At 43.1% G+C, this 17,864-nt stretch overlaps 1 protein-coding gene across 2 annotated transcripts in view; it reads left to right on the plus strand.

The window, feature by feature from the left end:
* LOC105281717 (RNA/RNP complex-1-interacting phosphatase) overlaps positions 1-17,274 on the plus strand; it is a 38,547-nt gene extending 21,273 nt beyond the window's left edge. The window contains exons 6-10 of one of the 2 annotated variants that reach the window (XM_026975334.1): positions 126-221; positions 9,375-9,418; positions 14,317-14,377; positions 15,036-15,082; positions 15,592-17,274. In XM_026975334.1, the coding sequence (XP_026831135.1) occupies positions 126-221; positions 9,375-9,418; positions 14,317-14,377; positions 15,036-15,082; positions 15,592-16,379 (1,036 nt within the window). In that variant the 3' untranslated portion in view covers positions 16,380-17,274. The remainder of the gene's footprint in view (positions 1-125; positions 222-9,374; positions 9,419-14,316; positions 14,378-15,035; positions 15,083-15,591) is intronic. The other variant, XM_011343147.3, reaches the window with a different exon arrangement.
* Positions 17,275-17,864: the final 590 nt, after the last annotated feature.

The following is a 17,864-nucleotide window of genomic DNA, read 5'->3' on the forward strand; positions in this document are numbered from 1 at the left end:
CTATCGCGCGCGCGGGCGCCCGCCTGTTCCCGGCGCACCGCTCTTTTGTTGGTCTCTTTGAGCGAGACCTGATGGCTTTGTGGCTCGGCCGTTGCGCGACATGTAATTAACTGCATCCTTGATAGGATTGGATCGGTTACCGGCGCTGCTGCGGCTGAAACGAGGGAGAAACGAGAAAGAGACGGAGAAAGAGAGTACCAGTCCAGATACGGAATCCAGAGGTGAGAGAAAACTAGGCGCCACTTAATATCCTCGATATCCTTGAACTCTGGCGAAAGCAAGCAAGCGCGGAGGTGGATGAAGAGATGGGACAAGCGGGCAAGATTGAACCAACGTAGACGCGTCAACCGCGAAGGTTGAAAGTCTTCTGCGTTGATCTCCCTCGGGGTTTTATTTTGCTTCATCCTGATTCTTCTGAGATCGCGGGGCTCGTATCGACTTTAATTTAACGGGATTTAACGGGTGACAACGTTGACTTATATGCCACCCGGAATTTCTCGTCTTACGCGCGTTTCCGCGAAGGAATGAAAGTGTTTGATCCTTTGCCTCAAGGATACCTTCGCGAACGCGTCCACGAAGCGCTGCGGGCGTTCGCCAAAAATAGCCTTACGGCGGATGCCGATGCTCGCTGCCGCTTTCGAAAATGGTGTTCGGAAGGTAAACGGCATTTCCTTATTTCGCATTTTTTTGTAGTCGGCGATAGGGGGGGAATTGAGGGGTGGCGAAATAAAGGAGAAATCGCGGAAAATGAACGTATGAACGAGCGCGTAATTATTCTCGCTCGCGGCTAATTGAGCGCCTTGAATGGTGAGTTAACTGGATTTGCGACAATAAATGTTCATTTTATGTGATATTTTGTACGATAAGCGATTAATTGAAAAAGTTGTAATAAAAAATGGTAATGTAAAGGCGCGAATCATGCATATCATGCATATTTATATGCTATATACCAGAAGAGGATCGTAAATTATTAATTAGTGGTAAATTACTCATTAGTGGAGGGAGAGAATTTTATTTTATTGTATAATTACTAGATTGCAATACGTATACAAATAATTGGTTAATAATTATTAATAAAACAAATAATCTAAAGTTATCAATTAAACATTAAATATGATTTGCTAATAAAATTAAGCATATGAAATATTAACATCATTATCTTCGAAAAACAGATGACTGACTGCGATGCTCAACGCACATATTTGGTAGCGGTTGTTCTGTAAACGTAAGCTAGTTACCGCTGATAATCACGTTGATAGCGACTCGTTGCATATGCGGCAGATCAAGTGATTTCACGTGAAACGCGATGTTAATTGAAACGTAAGCGTGTGCAATACGAGCCTGATGCACGATCCGAGGACCGTCAAGCTGCAATACTGGCAGCTCCTCGGGTTCCTTCTACTTATGACACGGAAGGCTGTGCATAGGTCGAGTCATGCCACATCCAACTATATTCATCAACGTTGTCAACTGCTTTCCACCTCCGCATCCGAAGCGCCGTTTCACTGTCGTTCTCTTGGCAGCTGTAGCATCTCTATGCTCGTATTCGCGCTTCGTCATCGTACTATCGTACATTTTGATACGACTCGAGTTCCATTTAATGTCTATCAAGTGCATATTTGATTTAAAAAAGATGAACCACGAATATTTGAAATCTGAGAAACCCAGAATTTAAATGGTTAAACATGTTAAATGTTAACTCTGATAGTTATATGTAATGTGTAACATGTATATATTTTCTGTGAGAAAGATATAGGAATCACGCGTTATTTAGGGAATCCAAATGATAACTCTACACAAGATATAGTTTAATGTAATAAAATTATTAATCGATTTTATATTTAATTTGTTTGACATGCAATTAATTAAAATAAAAATATTTAAGCTAATAAAATAAATAGATAAACTTGAAATAAAAATTTTTAGAAATATTCCTAAAATAGTGGATTAAATACCGTGGAATTTAGTATAACGTGATCGAATAAATGCGGTCAAAGAATGTACAAGAATCGTAATTCTCCATGAGTTCAAAACACGCGAGCGTGCGGAGTACGTGGGTGTGTGACGCGCTTCACCAAGACGTCTTTATTCGTAGGGGCATCGGACATAGGTTTCTGCGTGTTCTCCGTCTTGTATTTCAAGACACTGCGCATATATTCTGCGAGTGCGAAGAGATACCCTTTCGCGATACTCGGGGAACGTATGGGAGAACACTTAAAAAGAGCTGAAACTTTTTCTGGCTTTTGTATAAAAATACAATTCTATTTCCCATAATATAATGTTTAAAAGGAGAAAATATCCAATTTTACAGTTCAAAACGCAAAGCAGTATTCACAGTACCGCGTAATATCCTCTAAATCAATAATTTTAAAAAGTGTCCCAAAATTTCCTGCATAGAATCGAGGAATCTATAGCTCGCTGACGGGAGAAGACATATGAGAGATAATTCCTGAAGATCGCGCAAACGTATATGTCGACGACGTTTCTTTGAAAGATCGGCGATTGGTTCACCTGGAGCGCTCGGGGTGAACCCATCTCAAATATTCTGACATGCGGCGTCTCGGGACTTGGTGCCCCGATGGAGCTCCGCGCTGTGCTGGGATCACGGGGGAGAGGCACGTTTTGGCAAGTGATTGTGGGTGGTAACACGCTTTACTCGGCGCGCGTTCTCTCCCATGCGCATAATGCGCTCGAGAGCGCGCGTGCACGCTGCTTCGTATTTCCGGTGCCGTTAATTCGGCTCGCCGCGGCCCGAGAGCCCGACGACGCCGCAGCTACAAGTCGTTCCCGAGGAGAGAAAGAAAAAGAGAGAGAAAGAGAGAGAGAGGAGAAGAGAGAGATTCCTGGTCTCGTCTCTCTTTGTTCTCTCCAACTCCATCTTGGCAGCGTCTCGCATCGGGACGACGAGGGAACGTGCGTACGCGCGTCTCACGCTCGGGACCACCCGGGCGATCGCTTCATTACGTAAATTCGCCACCACTCGTGTCCTCCGCTTCTTCGCGTGCCCGTTTCATCCGTGCACGCGCCGCCTCGCCGCCCATTCTCTCCGCGCGAGGCAATGACGCAAAGGCGAACTTCGCGCAAAATACCGTCACGACTCGTGCCTCTTCTCGAGAATTCGATTCTTGACAAATTGATCGGCCATTCTTGCGACGAGATGATAATGCATGCATTGGAAGGTGTTCCTTTGTCAATATTAATCTTCTCCTTAACGAAAGCTCAAATTTATTCATTCAGTTATTTAATATTCAGTGTTATTGAGTGTCAGTGATCAATCTCTGCGAGTGTAAAATAATGATCTTGTACTGTAATTAATTATGATTTTATTCCCGAGAGAAATTTTAGTTTGGATTTAATTATCAAAGCGCTTGTTTAGTAGATATTTTAAATTGACGCGAAGTCATAAAGATCCTTGATATTGACGAATTATTCATTCCGAGATGGAGATATAGTCGCGTCTTTAAAATCGAGAGTGCATTTAAAGGCAGCCTGCTTTATAAATATGATGACAAATTGCGCACTTGGGAGATGGAGCGACCGTGAACACAGGCGTGTACCGAGTGCTGCTATAATCGTGTGCCTTCCGTATACGCGACTCCACGATTGAGAAACAGTCAGCCGGAGTGTTTGCGCAGTACTTCTACGATATCTTCGGGGTTCCGGGATCTGTGCTGGGAGTACAGCCATACAAACATCGGGCAACCGTTCACCTACCTACGATCGCGCGGTCCATGCATTAAACATCCTCAAACATGGACGATCTCACGTCCGACGATGGACCGCCTTCGCTGGTTCATGTGCACTCGCGTGAAAACGATTCGCGTTCGTGGATTTCGACGAGCGTCAAAAGCAGAACGATTTGCCCGGTTGTAATTAAATACCGAGCCTGGATGTTTCTTGCGCCAAGGATTTTCTTCATTTCTTGTGTTCATGTCTACGTTGCGACATCTGCATAAGAATTATACACGTGCCGGTAATATTTGTGTCAAATATGCTGTGTAATGTGTGAAAATGCAAAAGAGTATGTACTTCCGTAAATAGATCGACGAGTTTTTCCTTGTTGCTTCGCTGTTCCTACATTTGTTAGGATAACAGAATTCATGTATTAGTAACTTTACATAAGCAAGTTGAATATCTGATCATTTATTCTAGCTAAAGAGTTTCGCTTCTAAAAATTTATCTCCTCATTTTCCTAAATGTAGGACAAATGCGAGATGAAAATCGATGAGTACGAATTGATAGGCAAAGAGCGAGAACTCGAAATTGTACTTCAAGGCAACTTTAAATCTAGGATCGCATTACTCAATTTTCAGAGAAAAATATGTTATCAGAACACAAGTTTGAATTCAGATTTTAAGTTGCCTACAAGACCTATTGGTCTCTTAATAAATCAACGGATATTAAATTTTCTACATTATAAATAGATGTGAGAAATCGCTTACTCTCAAGCATTTTCCGCAAAGTGTAACCGTAGTCATCCTGGGTGTGTATTGTCTCATTGGTGATGGATATTGCGTTGGTCTCGAACGTCTCAGCCGCTCAGGAGGAGGAGCAGTCGGTTCGGGCATATAAGTAGGACGTGCTGCGCTTTTCAATCGTAATGTTTCTCTTGCCAAATCTATAAAAATGTAACAGTATCAAAGTATATTATATTCCAATTCTCGAATATAACGCGTATTGATAGATGCTTACGTTCCAAATTTTCCTCGTCGTCAAAATGCCCGCTATCTGATATGACATCGACTAAACGAAAAAAATATTACACAAAGAATTATTTCAATTAATTTATGCTCTAAAGGGTACACTTAGATGAGGCACACACATAATTTTTATCTTGCACAATATTTTGGTATTGAATAATATTTCTTCAAGAACTATCAAGTGCGACTTCCAAGCAATTTTGTAGTCAAGAGACTAAAGATAACACAGTACATTATTATTGTGATTGTATGTGAATTGTACTTACAATCGACACGTCGTGGAACAATGGCCACTCCACTCGTGAGATCTAGTCTACGTGGGATAGGTGGTCTTCTAAGGGCGCGTGGAGTGAAGCATGAAAAATCTCGTCGTGGAATTCTTCGTGGTGTTGAAGTAATATATTCCGGTGTACCTTCCGCTTCCTCCTGATATCTTGTCGACGTACGCCATTCCTCCGGAGGTGATCTAAAGTTTATAAAAGTTTCAACATATCTTCAATAAATTCTGGCTATTTTATAAGTTTATATTGTAGAAATGTTTTAATAACATTAAAAAACTGTTACAACACTACGCAGAAAATACTATTTTTTTAGGTTACATACATGTCAAGATCAGAGAATGCAGTATGATATTCCTCCATAGTATTGCTTTGATCACAAGTACACGTAGCCATTTTGCAATTGATAATAAACACTTATTTTATAATTTTTAATTTTACGATGCCGAAAAGACTTACAATTTAAATGTTACGTTAGTTACAGAATTACATTATGACATATTCATCGATTAGTGATTATCGATTGCCTCTTTCATCTTCCTTCATGACACAGGTTTCTATCTTCTTATTCTTATAAATAAAAACATGCTTAAAGAATTGATTGAGAATAATTAATACACATTATTTAACTGCAACTATCTTCGATTGATAATTTCGTTTTATTTCTCGCATTTCGACTGTCTCTACATTGGCATGTCGAAATCCGCCAGGATAAAAAATCATTTGCTTAATGGACTTGGAAAGTTCGATACGTTCCGCGCGATAATCAATGCGGTCGCGCGTATGGAACTCCATACGCCACGATGTATTTATTTATCATTGTCTCGTCGAATGGCAATTGTAACTTGATATCCATTAAATTTAAATAGCGCCACATTCTTACGGACGACGATCGAGTTTTTAGATAACACGTTGTTACGCAATCGCGCCGTCCTCGCTGCACGTACATACATGGTCCCCATCGTGATCTCACCGTAAAGTTACACGCAAGCAAGCACCATACGTAGTACGGTGGGCGCGTGCGAAGGACCACACACCGTGCAATATTCAAATGAATGCCACTTATGGTCGACAATCGCGCTGCTATAAACGCCGGATTCGCGAATTTACGGGCACCTCTCCTTGTGCCGGTTGAGCATGTTCAAGGCGTTCGTCACGCACGATTTTCGCGGTTTATGCAAAACAGCTGGAGCGTTATCGGTAGCTTTATCTCGATATAAGCTCCCGCGGTTAATTAGCGACGAAGCCGCTTAGACTCGCGGCGAGACTGTAAAAGCGCGTTCCATTAACACCTTGGTTGCGCGAACGCCGCACCGTATGATCCCCGCAGCATGCGTTAATGACTGCTCTGAACCTCACACGTGTCGCTCAAACTCGAAATTACCCAAAACGTCGGTGTAGACAGATGGTGAAAGCAAGTTTGTAAGTCGGTTGCGTATGGTTTATTACTGTAACTGAATTAAATAATTAACAGCTTGCGAAATGGCAGAGTTCAGAACGTTAAAATTGTTGATAATGATTCTTCGATTTTCGTATATGTTATTATAATTATGACGTATAAATGTCATAGAAGGCCAATGTCCTGGATCAATTTCTCTAATTAATTTCTCCGATCTAAGGATAGGAAAGCATGACACATTCAAAAACGTTCAAAATTATACGAAGCAACGAGGCGGAATTACTGACTGAGCTGGTTTTGTCAGCGATCGAATCGATCGGTTCGACAAGTCTTCCAACACCGAAACGGGACGGACGTGTAGCTCGCGATGTTGAATAAGAAGGTAAACACGCGATGCGCAATGAAACCAATGTACTCGTAGCGGGTAACGTTGTAAAATATTCCCGGGAAGGAGCCCGTCACTGATGGATGACCGGTTTTATAAATATTGATGGCCGCTCATCTCGCATTGCGGGTCAGAGCTTTTGATTTTGATTTTCCGACGAGGAAACATGGTCATCTTGCTGATGACGCTGATGATGATGATGATGATGATCGTGGTGATGATGATGGAGCTGGTTCTCGATATTAGATTCTTCGAGGAGAATTCCTACTGGGTGGAGTGCGAAGCGCCGTGTACGACACCTCCGCGTATGCGTCCTCGAAATCTGTAATTCAAATCTGAGAGTCAAATTAATTTAACGCCCGTCATTTTTCACGTTTCGGCGCCGCGGCACGCGGAGCCCCGGCAGCTATCTTTCGATATTTCATCCCGACCGGCGAAGGCCATGCCCGCTTCGTTCCCTCCCGCTCCCTGTGATGAATGCATTTCTCTGTGATTGTGCTGTCACGCTCTCAAAACGAGGAAGACGCGCCACGAATATTTCGTGTATTATAAATGTGCGCGGCCACGGAGGCGAATGACGGTTGACGTTGTGTGGTACTCCGCTACCGATAACGCACATTCAAGAGATTTATTTCATTTCACCCGCTGACCTTGTAGAGGGTTGCAACGCGCTGCTGCGATGCGCATGCGTGTAAAACGTGTAAATGTCTCGCATTATGTCCGCTAATTATGCCACATATCGTTGCAACAATAAATTCTTTACTAGATTGTTTAACTCACGCAGGGGTCGATAATGCTAGGAATATGATAGTGTTCAATCTTATTAGGGTGCATCACACCCCTGAACAAGATGCTCCTATTTCGAGAGTCATTATGAGTTAAGAGGCTGCGCTGGTTATAAATATCTCTCACTTCTTATAACTCGTCGATATTAAACGGTGGTCGAGACCAGTCGGCAAGTCGTGAATGAGTTAGTGCTTATAATCACGTTAGCCTAATCGGTGCTGTAGGGAGTCCGTTTCAAAGTTGAAAGGGACCAAAGGCATAAAACGCTCCTATTAAGCCTCTATAGGCCGCTACAATTGGGCCACCCCGTTCAATAACGAGCATAGTAACTTTCCGGGGAACTAAGTCTATCGCAGCTGCGTTCGTAACGGGGATTGAAACGATTTCATGCTTGTCACCATTATTCTCATTTTCTTGGAAACTAGCTGTTGGCATATTTTTCATGCTTATCTCAGGACTATTATCCTAACAATCTTTCTTATATTTATTAATCCTAGAATCTTGATTTTTTCTCAAAATATAATATTTCTCGATAAGATCGATGCGAATGTTTCGTTGTTTGTAATTTGAGAAATTAACATTACATTGGCATCAACCCTTATCGCGTAAGAAAGATGTAACGCGACATTCTACCCTGCTCGGCGGGTTTGGAATGTTTTCGAGATTTCCTGGGAAATCTGGGAAACGCTAAGGCACGTGAACACCTCGCCATAATTTATCGAGCAGTCGAAGTAGGCTTAATTCCGTTAATAAGTTTTTCCTCCCCTCGGCAACATCAGTGAAAGAGAGCCCCGCTCTGATGCATGGCTGCACCCCCGTAAATTATTGTATAACCGCCACCCTATCTTCGAATCTGCGAAGTTTCGGAAATCTCTTTCTTGTTTCTCCGTTCTTCCCAGCCGCTATCCCATAGATCACAAAGGAGCCGCCACTAAGTTCACCGTAAAGTTTATAGGGGGCGAAAGAAGAAATGTGTTGGCCGTTGAAAAATTGCCGCCGCCGCCGCAAGCTATTATTAATCCGCGTCGGGGAAAGCGCGCGCGAGCGCGTGATGCGACGCGTTCTCATGACATAATCTGGAATCGATTTAGCTTCTTGGCGCCCCTGCGTGACGCGTAAAGGGACTCGTACTCGCTGCACTCGCCCGTAACTCAGGGCATGCAACACACATACACACACGCATACACGTCCCGGCTCTTAAGTCTCATTACCATACTCCTTCGTTTGCCGCTCGGCTTCTGCATACCTATTACGTAGCTATTACACTGCCGGTTTGCTCGACCGGTTACCGGTACCTGAATATTTATTTAGCCGATTACTTTTTTCATCGGCTCCATGGAAATTCGATCGCCGTCGCGCTGGCTGCCCCGCGAAATTATGGACGGCAAATAAAGGATGGATAAGAGGCTGTCCCCTCAAAGGCGGCGCTGTTATTATGCATGCTCTTGTAATGTTACATATATTGGATATATTTTCAGATATTAATCATATTATTTAGCCGAGATAAATAATTACCCTCCCGTGTAAATAATTAGGTAGCTCGCTAGTAATAAGTTATTCTGCAAACTGGTTATTATTAAAATAACAGTTGTAGAACGCGCCATTAAACACATGTACCCTAATGATACGTATCATTTATATTTTTTGCAAGGGAGTTTCTTTAGCTGGCTACGGTCACGTAAAATCTCGCAGATTTATATTGATTGATGAAAAGTAAATTGTTCCCCGGTGTTACAACGCCGGGTATCCCTTTTTGAAAAACGAAATTAGAATGCGGTCACAGTTACTTTGCTAAAAGTAAAAGTGTTTGCTCTCTTTCCTTACAGATTCTTTAAAGTGATGGATGATTTCATGTCGACATGCAGTGAAGGTGAGTTTGTTTTTACATCACATATTGTAATTCTTGTTATAAAACAATTATGTAACAAATCCTTCAGCTCAGAGATCTCGAAGTGGCTTTATTGCATCAGAGTTTTCAGACAGAGTGTAATACTTTGCATCGATCGACCGTAGTTGCATCTCTGAGTTTAATAAAAGTTGCAAGACTCATGTCTGATCGGCGCCAACTAAAAATACATCAAGTTCAACAGTAGGAAATAGCTTTTAAGAAACTTTCAATAACTGTAGGAAAAAAGAATAACTATGAAAATGGGTACTCGTGCTTCCGGTGGAGAAAGAGCTCGTAGAAAACCCCGCTTGAACGAAACTGCTGATCACGACTGTACGCGAGAGTGCATCCCTTCCTAATTTACTTTCTCGATTACGGTCCTGCCGTGTTGTACGTTGCAGGAACGAATGTAGAATAGCCGGTAGTCGTTTTATTCGATTGTACGACTGTGGCTTGGCTTCTGTGCTTCGAGCGAACGATTCGGCAAGGTCGACGTCGTCGTCGACGACGACGATCGGAAACGGATCCGACCAGAGTTCGAGGAGCGAAGTATCGCCCACGCATCAAGTGCACGTACATATATAGCGGGGCGTTGTTAATTATCTGCCGCCGTTTATCAACCAGTAGAGAAAAAAGTTTCCTTGAGCGTCTCCCTTCTCCCTTTACTGCTCTCGTTTCTTCTCTTTTATCCGCGTCGTCGCTTTCTTCCTTTTCTTCTCTTTCCTGCGCGTACAACCACGCGTCTCTGTCCCTCCATTTTTTCTCATGCCAAGCGACCGGTCATATCTATGAGGCTGCATCGGGACTCGGTGTACGCGTACGATTTAAGAATCCAGTCTCTTTTTTTCATCCTCGGTTTGTTTAGAGCTGCCTCGTATCTTGAATCTACATGAGAATCTATCTCCTGCAAGATTCAATAGTCTTAAATAGTAATCCTAGGATGGCACTTGAATTTTCGAAATTGTATTCAGCAGACAAAAAGTCTCTTAAGCTCCCAGGAAATCCGAAGCTCCTGGGATACGTCGAATCCCGAATTACGTAGAATTACGTAGAATTTTTAAGACTTCTCGGTGAAATTTGAAAGGAACGTAACTGTTCTCAGGTTTTGCCGTCAAGATCGGATGAGCGCGCTCGGTTATCGCGATTTACAGCTCTCGGATTTGTACGTGGGAAACTGACGAAGCTCACGAATCAACCAGCTCGGACTTGGTAGGTGGGACGGTTCGTCGAAGAACGAGTCGAGACGCATTCCAAAGCAAAAGGAGCCGCTTTGTTGCCCATCCGTTGGCCACCACTTAGCATTTATCAATACCGTGTATTCAGTACCCAATGCCAAGACGCTGGCTGATCACTTAGAAATTTTCACGTAGAAAGCATGAATCGTTCGTATCCCTTGGGTCTATCTACCCTTCTCATTTAAATCCTTGACGCAGCTAAGAGTCAAAATGAAATGTTTACCTTCAAATTTCTCACTTATCTCAAGTTTGTAGCCCCGAATTATACCAAGCTATCAACAATTCTTCCGGAGGGTACTTAATTATTTCTAAAATCGAGGATTGAGTCCTCGCGCTCCTATACATTTCTTTTCCATGTGTCCACAAATTAATTTTCGCTCTTACACGCTGCAAAGTCCTTCGTTCATCCAGCATCTTGCGACACACCCCGTGTACGCGTCCCCGTGTGCAATGCGCCTTGCGTTCGGAACTCGGACCGTTCGATTGATTTAAGACGGCAGTAATCGACATTCTGAAAGAACTCGCGATAACGCGCCGGCGATATTTTCGTGTTTATGTACGCGCACGACCGGCCGTTAACGTCCTTCCCCGTTTCAGCAGCTCTTACATATATCTCCGACGTTGCTCTTTACGCTCCTGTGCTGCTAGGTGCTCTCCCGCGCTCACGGCACGAGGCGATCGCCCATCCAGCTCGGGGGTTATTTGAGCCGACGTACCTCTCGCGTATATATCATATTGCCACATTTACCACGTCGCTTCGGGTCGTGTCTCGCGACTACTCCAGTAGCCCGAAAAGCAGCCTTCACGTCGGTACGGGGAGTGGCACGTGCAATTCCGGGTGCGCTGCTTGCCTGCCTTTTATTCCCTCGTCGGCGATATCTCGGGGGCACGGACGAAAACAATATTTGCATGTGACCGCCCACCCTCGCCCATCACATGCACGAGCTTCAACTACAACCGACCCTTTCCGTCGTTTCGTTTTGGCGCTCTTTCAAACGTGATGGACTCGTGAAGCTCGTTACAGGTAGCGAGCTTCGCTCGAAGAACCGTTTAACGTTATGTGCCGTTATTTTTACGCCGTTCCGCTAAATCTCGGATTTGCTTTCGTTGACAAGACTTGATCTCGTACGCGAAACGAATTTATGTGCAATAAAACAGGATTCTGTTTGGACTTCTTTCTATAATGGTGCATGTTATATGTCTCTTGTCTCCCTGTATTTACAATTATTAACAATGAACGCGAAATATAATGCACTGTATAAGCTTAAAGTGACTGTACCGTTGCGAATAATCGCAACGGTGTGAAGCAGGTATTCCAAATTAATCGCGGGTTTGCTCCTAATTGATGATATTACCAGGTATACAAGGCCGACTTTCAACGAACATTATTATCATCGCCATGCTTCGGCTCCCGTTGAGCAGCGTTTGATTTCGACTGCCGAACAGCAGGACGTCCTGCGAGACCTTCGTAATATCTTCCCAGTCGTTGTAATTCCGTACCAATGTACGAACGCGTGTATACATGACTCAACTGCCAATTCGCGAATTTCACTCTTCAAATACCGAAGATCCTCGATAAGTGAAATTTCATACGGAAGGGAGTCTCTTATTTTCTCCCTTCGTTTAATGTCGTCACACGTATCTTATAGTAAAATACAACTTCATGCTGCGAATAAATATTTGTTTGCGCTAACAAAAAGTAATTATATTGCGCATACAAATAATTAATATTGTACATCGATTTATAAGAAAAGAAAAAGAATATTTAGCAATTGGAAAAAAAACTTGAGCAGTAAGTTGTAAGTCTTCGACAATCTGTCCGAGAATCGGCTTATTTGTTAGCATAAAAATTCCTGCTCCACGGGGGGTGGTAGTTCCAGATTCACATTAGATGCCGACGTGTTCTGGGAAGATTCCCGTCCGCTAAGAGATGTAAGTCTCTGACGTATGCAAAACTGAGATGACCTCGTGATAGATACCGACGTGAGCTTATCTTGCGTGTCCTCTCCCTATCATGCATGCATGATAGCATGTCGAATTGCGTCTGTGCGATGCATTTATCTATGGTCTATTCCAACCATCACTATCTCGCAAGGCGCATGCAACATTGTCCTTTAATGGAATCTAATAAATATTAATATAATAGATTATAGTAAACTGGAAAGATTGCAAAATAAAATTCCTCGTTTTATATCATCGTATCATTATATAAATTCTAAATTTTACAAATCATGTAAAGTAGGTGACATTAAATTATCTAACAGCAGCGATTGGGAGAGTAAGAATAGGTATCATGAACAATTCTCACTATCGATTTCCGAGCAAGACTGAAATTTTCGTTTGTGAAATATATTCATGGGAATATCCGTGATCGTTTTGTCCCGATCTTGTATTTTCATGAGCTTTTCAGTTTACGTTCCATTCGGGGTTCACGAGATCTTTCACATCATTATATCCCCGTACATGATAACCCGTGGGACTCCCTTAGAAATAGCTTTTATGCTCGCCTCGGTAACATGTTGCTCATTCGCATACTTTTATCTTAATACTTTTTATGGGAGACTACGTTACAGAGTCGAGGATAGCTCCGGTCAACAGTTTTATTAAACTGTTTGTCAAGATTTTGTCGCGAGAAAACTTATTGCGTCGCCGGCGCTACGCGTTTCGAGCCTCTATACATTTGCATTATCATTCGCGAGTAGCATCGCGTCTATCTCGAGGAGATTGGAATAACTGGCGCTCACTGTATATCGTTCCAAGATATCGATGTATTCTCCGTTCGATTAAGCGGCTTGCCGAGGTCAAGCGGCGTATCGCGTGACCCGCGATGGGTTACTTAATTCGCATTGAAAACCGTGGTAAGGAGGTACCAAATGCCTCTCAAAGTACTCGGTACTTATCTTCCGCTCGTTCGCGCTTCGCTGAAAACGAGAAGACGCCGCGGCCAGGAAGACAGGGGTGTCCGTGGGGAACCTAAGAAGAAAAAGAAGAAGAGACGGACGGCGGTGGACGCGGTTCGATCGTTACACCGGTCAACTACTCTCATTAAGGCTTGCGGGCCCTTGCGTGAACGCCGCCGCGACCGGCCCGGCCGTGGCCGCAGTCACGAATCGCTCGTGAATTCGTCGCAGCTTTTGCCGGTAATTTGCGATAATATTATAATCAGCCCCTTGCTGGGCCCGTAGAGAGGTGCCGACCCCACACGCCCCGGGCCGAATTGATGACCCGTGGAATCGTACGTCTTGCTGCATGTAGCGGCGCGCCCTTACCGGTCGCCTTTCGCAAGCAAAGGGTACCCCCTTTGGTCTCCGCGCGTCCTCAGCGCCGTCCGACGTCTCCTGCGTACTCTCGAGATACCGATCGCGTGTCCCGCCAAGACCGGACTCTCATCCGCGTCGCCGCGTAATTACTTTATCGGTCGCGTTACTCCATTACTTATGAAACTCCCTAAAATGGAATTACACGCGGAAAGTCCGCAATGTTCAGACGCTTGAATCTACAAGCCGTGTACAAATTCTTTCTCTTTTATTTTATTTATTTGTTTCCGTGATGTTGAAAATTAAGGCGTCGTTTGTTCTAATACCGCTATTTAAAACAAATGCCATCAGATTTTGAGTCACGAGATGCATGAATTTTCTGCTACAGGTGACCTCATAGGAGTTCATTGCACACACGGTGTGAATCGTACAGGATACCTGATTTGTAGGTCAGTATTACGCAATGTCGAATTGTTTTCAGTTGATCCAAATTAGGTTTTCTTAAGCCCAATGAGACATAAGTTGGTAGTCATAATAATCCTAAAGCCAGATGTTTTGGGTGGTTTGGCGCTCTCGGTAACAATGACGGGCACGAATTGTAAGGAATCGCAATGGTGGTAATTGCAAGTAAACAGCAATCTCTGATAACTATATTTATTCTCACACACAATAACGAGCCATATAAGGATGATATTGTTCAGGTCGTCGTTATTCCGGGTTGGCTACTCGAACCTCGCGTATAAATTATTCTCTAAGATCCTTCGATCTCTCCTCGCTTTCTACGCTTTTATAATTCGACTTGCTCATTCCGCGGCCCGTGCTCGTCTCTGCCTTCAATCAGCAGCGCGGCACGTTACCGGCACCTGTCGGGAGGGGGTCGCTTATGACTTGTGACTACTGACTTATGTCTCATCGTAGAATGGGCTTTAGTGCTGCTCAGATTTACGGATATCCAGAATTTGGACTACTCAGATTCTTACTTGATTGATCTCGGTTTATGAGTATCTAAATGTTTGCCCGAATTCGATTATCTGGATATCTTGAATACTAAGATAGTCGTATAATAAGAATCCTAATTAAAACGATTACAGTATCATTTTGTTATAGATATCTGATCCAGCAGCAAGGCTGGGAAACTCAAGATTCCTTAAAAGGTACGTTGCTTTGAAAACTTGTGTATATATTTGTTACATGAAGTTGTTTACACTATATTCAATTTTCTTGCCGCATTAATAGATAGAATAATTATGATGTGCTGTCACCAGGGCTGTCACCAATTAATTTTTATTAATTAATGTTAGTGTTTATTATTGAATATCGAAAGTTATTGGGTGAAATATTATTTACTCGCGTATTTTAAACAAATATTATATACGTCTGTCAAAGTAATAGTATATAACAAATTGTGATCATATCATCCTTTCCCTTTTATAAATCATATAAACGATCGTTAATGTGCTCTTGTGAATCTCTGTGACTTGCGAGCTCTCGTATCTCTTTACAACCAACTTTTTTCTCGCCGCTGTAATCCACGCTCGTATATATTACAACGATGAAGGATACAGCGAGCATTAAGTTAGGTTAGTCGACGATGACAGACAATGAACCTATACCCATATATTCATATTCATTATCCGCACAAATTTTTTCTGTTCATCTTTAGCTTTCGAGGAAGCACGCGGTTACCCCGTCGAGCGCGACATTTACCTCAGTGCCCTTAAAGAGGTTCAACGCGGCAAGAAGATCGACACGAGCAAGACTATTATGATGCCGACGAATCCTACGATCGTTACGAAAAAGAATTCGCTGAAGATACGCTCGTCGCTCAAGAATCTAACAGATCGATCAGACCGATTCTCAGTGGGTCCACCAACGTTTTCGATGTCGCGTCGCGGTTTCGCGAACGGTGGCCCATTCTCCTCGCAGAGATTCGCGGGTCCACCGACGACTTTTGGACACATGCCACCACCTCCACCCGATATGCCGCCCATCTCGCCACCGCACATGGGTCCACATTATCTCCCTTATGGACCCAGGCCATTCAGATACGGTGCACCACCGATGCGTCCGATGTCACAGCCACCCTGTTTTCCGCATCCCAGCGGCTTTCCGTCATGTATACCGGGCCCACCGAGGATGCCGAGTCTCCGGCGACCGTCCGGTACGCGTTTACCACTAAAAATGCCGCCTCCTCTTCCTCCACCGCCACCCCTGTCGTCTTCGAGAACATCCAGGGCCAAGCAGCTGCAGCAGAAGCAAAATCATATCAGGAACGGTATCATGGAACGCGCAGTGAACATGCGGTTAAGGCGAAATGGACCAACCGACAAAGTAATGTCCAAGGTGCATAAAGAACAGGACTTTACCGTCGATACGTTCGAGGAGAACCTCGCGACTTCCGCTTCCACTCATTTGCGACGGCCGAAAAGACGATTCAGTCGAACCAAGTAATGATGTTAGAATAGTGTGATGCTACTTAAACGTACGGTATTCCGTGCTAATACGCTATCATCAACGAACATAGTGCTCCAGTCCTGCAAGATCCTGCGTACGTGGACGAATGCTATCGATTCTGATCGGTATGATAAGACGATATCGCGCAATTAATCTATCATTTTTAAATGGCGAGAATTGAACAAAGGATTTATTTTGCAAGACGCGTGAATCATAATGAATACCGCATCTATTTTGATAATGATAACGCATACAATGCTCATTTCCTTTCCTTTGTTTTCTTTTACTCTTGACATTCTTTATATTATTAAATGATATTAAAATCACATAAATCGTTGACGGACAAACGCATCTTTAATTTAAAAATGTAATAGCGTTGTTTGTAACTCTTGTGTTCCGATTTTTGTATCAAAGTATATAATTCATGTTTATTTTAGTATGACATTGATTTGAATAGCTCGATCGACATGTTTCAAGTAAGACGCAATACTGTCGCAAGATTGCGACGAAAGTTTCATTATATAAGAAAATCTCGTTTTTTTCACGTTGGTTTAATGGGAAAATGTAATATTATGTACACCTATAGAAAGAACTGTCCATGAATGTCTTACATTGTACTATCTGATAGATTAAGTGTGAACTTAACTTTTTCTTTAACATGTGACTTTTCTGATTTAGCTGATCCGATGTTATTGATAAATTATAGTTTAAAGTTTTATTTTTGGACAATATTTTTTACGAATCCCGAGAGCGTAGTACAATAATACAAGCATAATACAAATCTGTTGTCAAACTGTGTGTAGAAATCAAAACTAATGGATATAAAATATATAGTAATTCTACACAATACACTACTTTAAATAAAACGTACATATTTAAATATGAAAAACTAACACTGTGTAATGATTAAGTTCACGAAGATTTTTTCGTTGCACGTTTCGTCGCGCTGAAACAATTCCATAGCTACCTTTGTGAGCGAGTTAATTGAATGACGACGTGTTCTAGAGTCAATGTTTTCAACAAAATTCGGCATTCTTGCAGCAGCTAAATGATCGGCAATCATCAACGAGCTTGCAAGGTGCCGATCATAATTGACTCGAGAGTTCTGTTAACTTGGAAGTGCATCATGTATGTGGTCTATTAATGCAATTTTACTTTCGCCGCCGCGCGGGGAATAATTTCATTCTTCTCTTTTGAATTATGAGCAGGACCGATACTTTCGCCTCGACGCCTCGGGATTTATTATCGTCCCAGCAGCAGAGCATTATACAGTACAATCAATTCTTCCGATCGCTATAAATTCGCTCCCGGCGGAATTACTTCCTGATTACCGGCGCGCGCGAGTGCCCGGTAAATGTTTTACGAGAATGCACGGCGGTAAAGTAGCCCGAGAGTAGTTCGACGTTGTCGCCGGGAAGATCACGTAGGCAGCAGGTACGCGCGTGGCGCGAGCGAGTAATTGAACGCACGCACGCCCGAGAC

Source organism: Ooceraea biroi, chromosome 2 (genome assembly GCF_003672135.1).
Source record: "Ooceraea biroi isolate clonal line C1 chromosome 2, Obir_v5.4, whole genome shotgun sequence".
Lineage (NCBI taxonomy): Eukaryota > Metazoa > Arthropoda > Insecta > Hymenoptera > Formicidae > Ooceraea > Ooceraea biroi.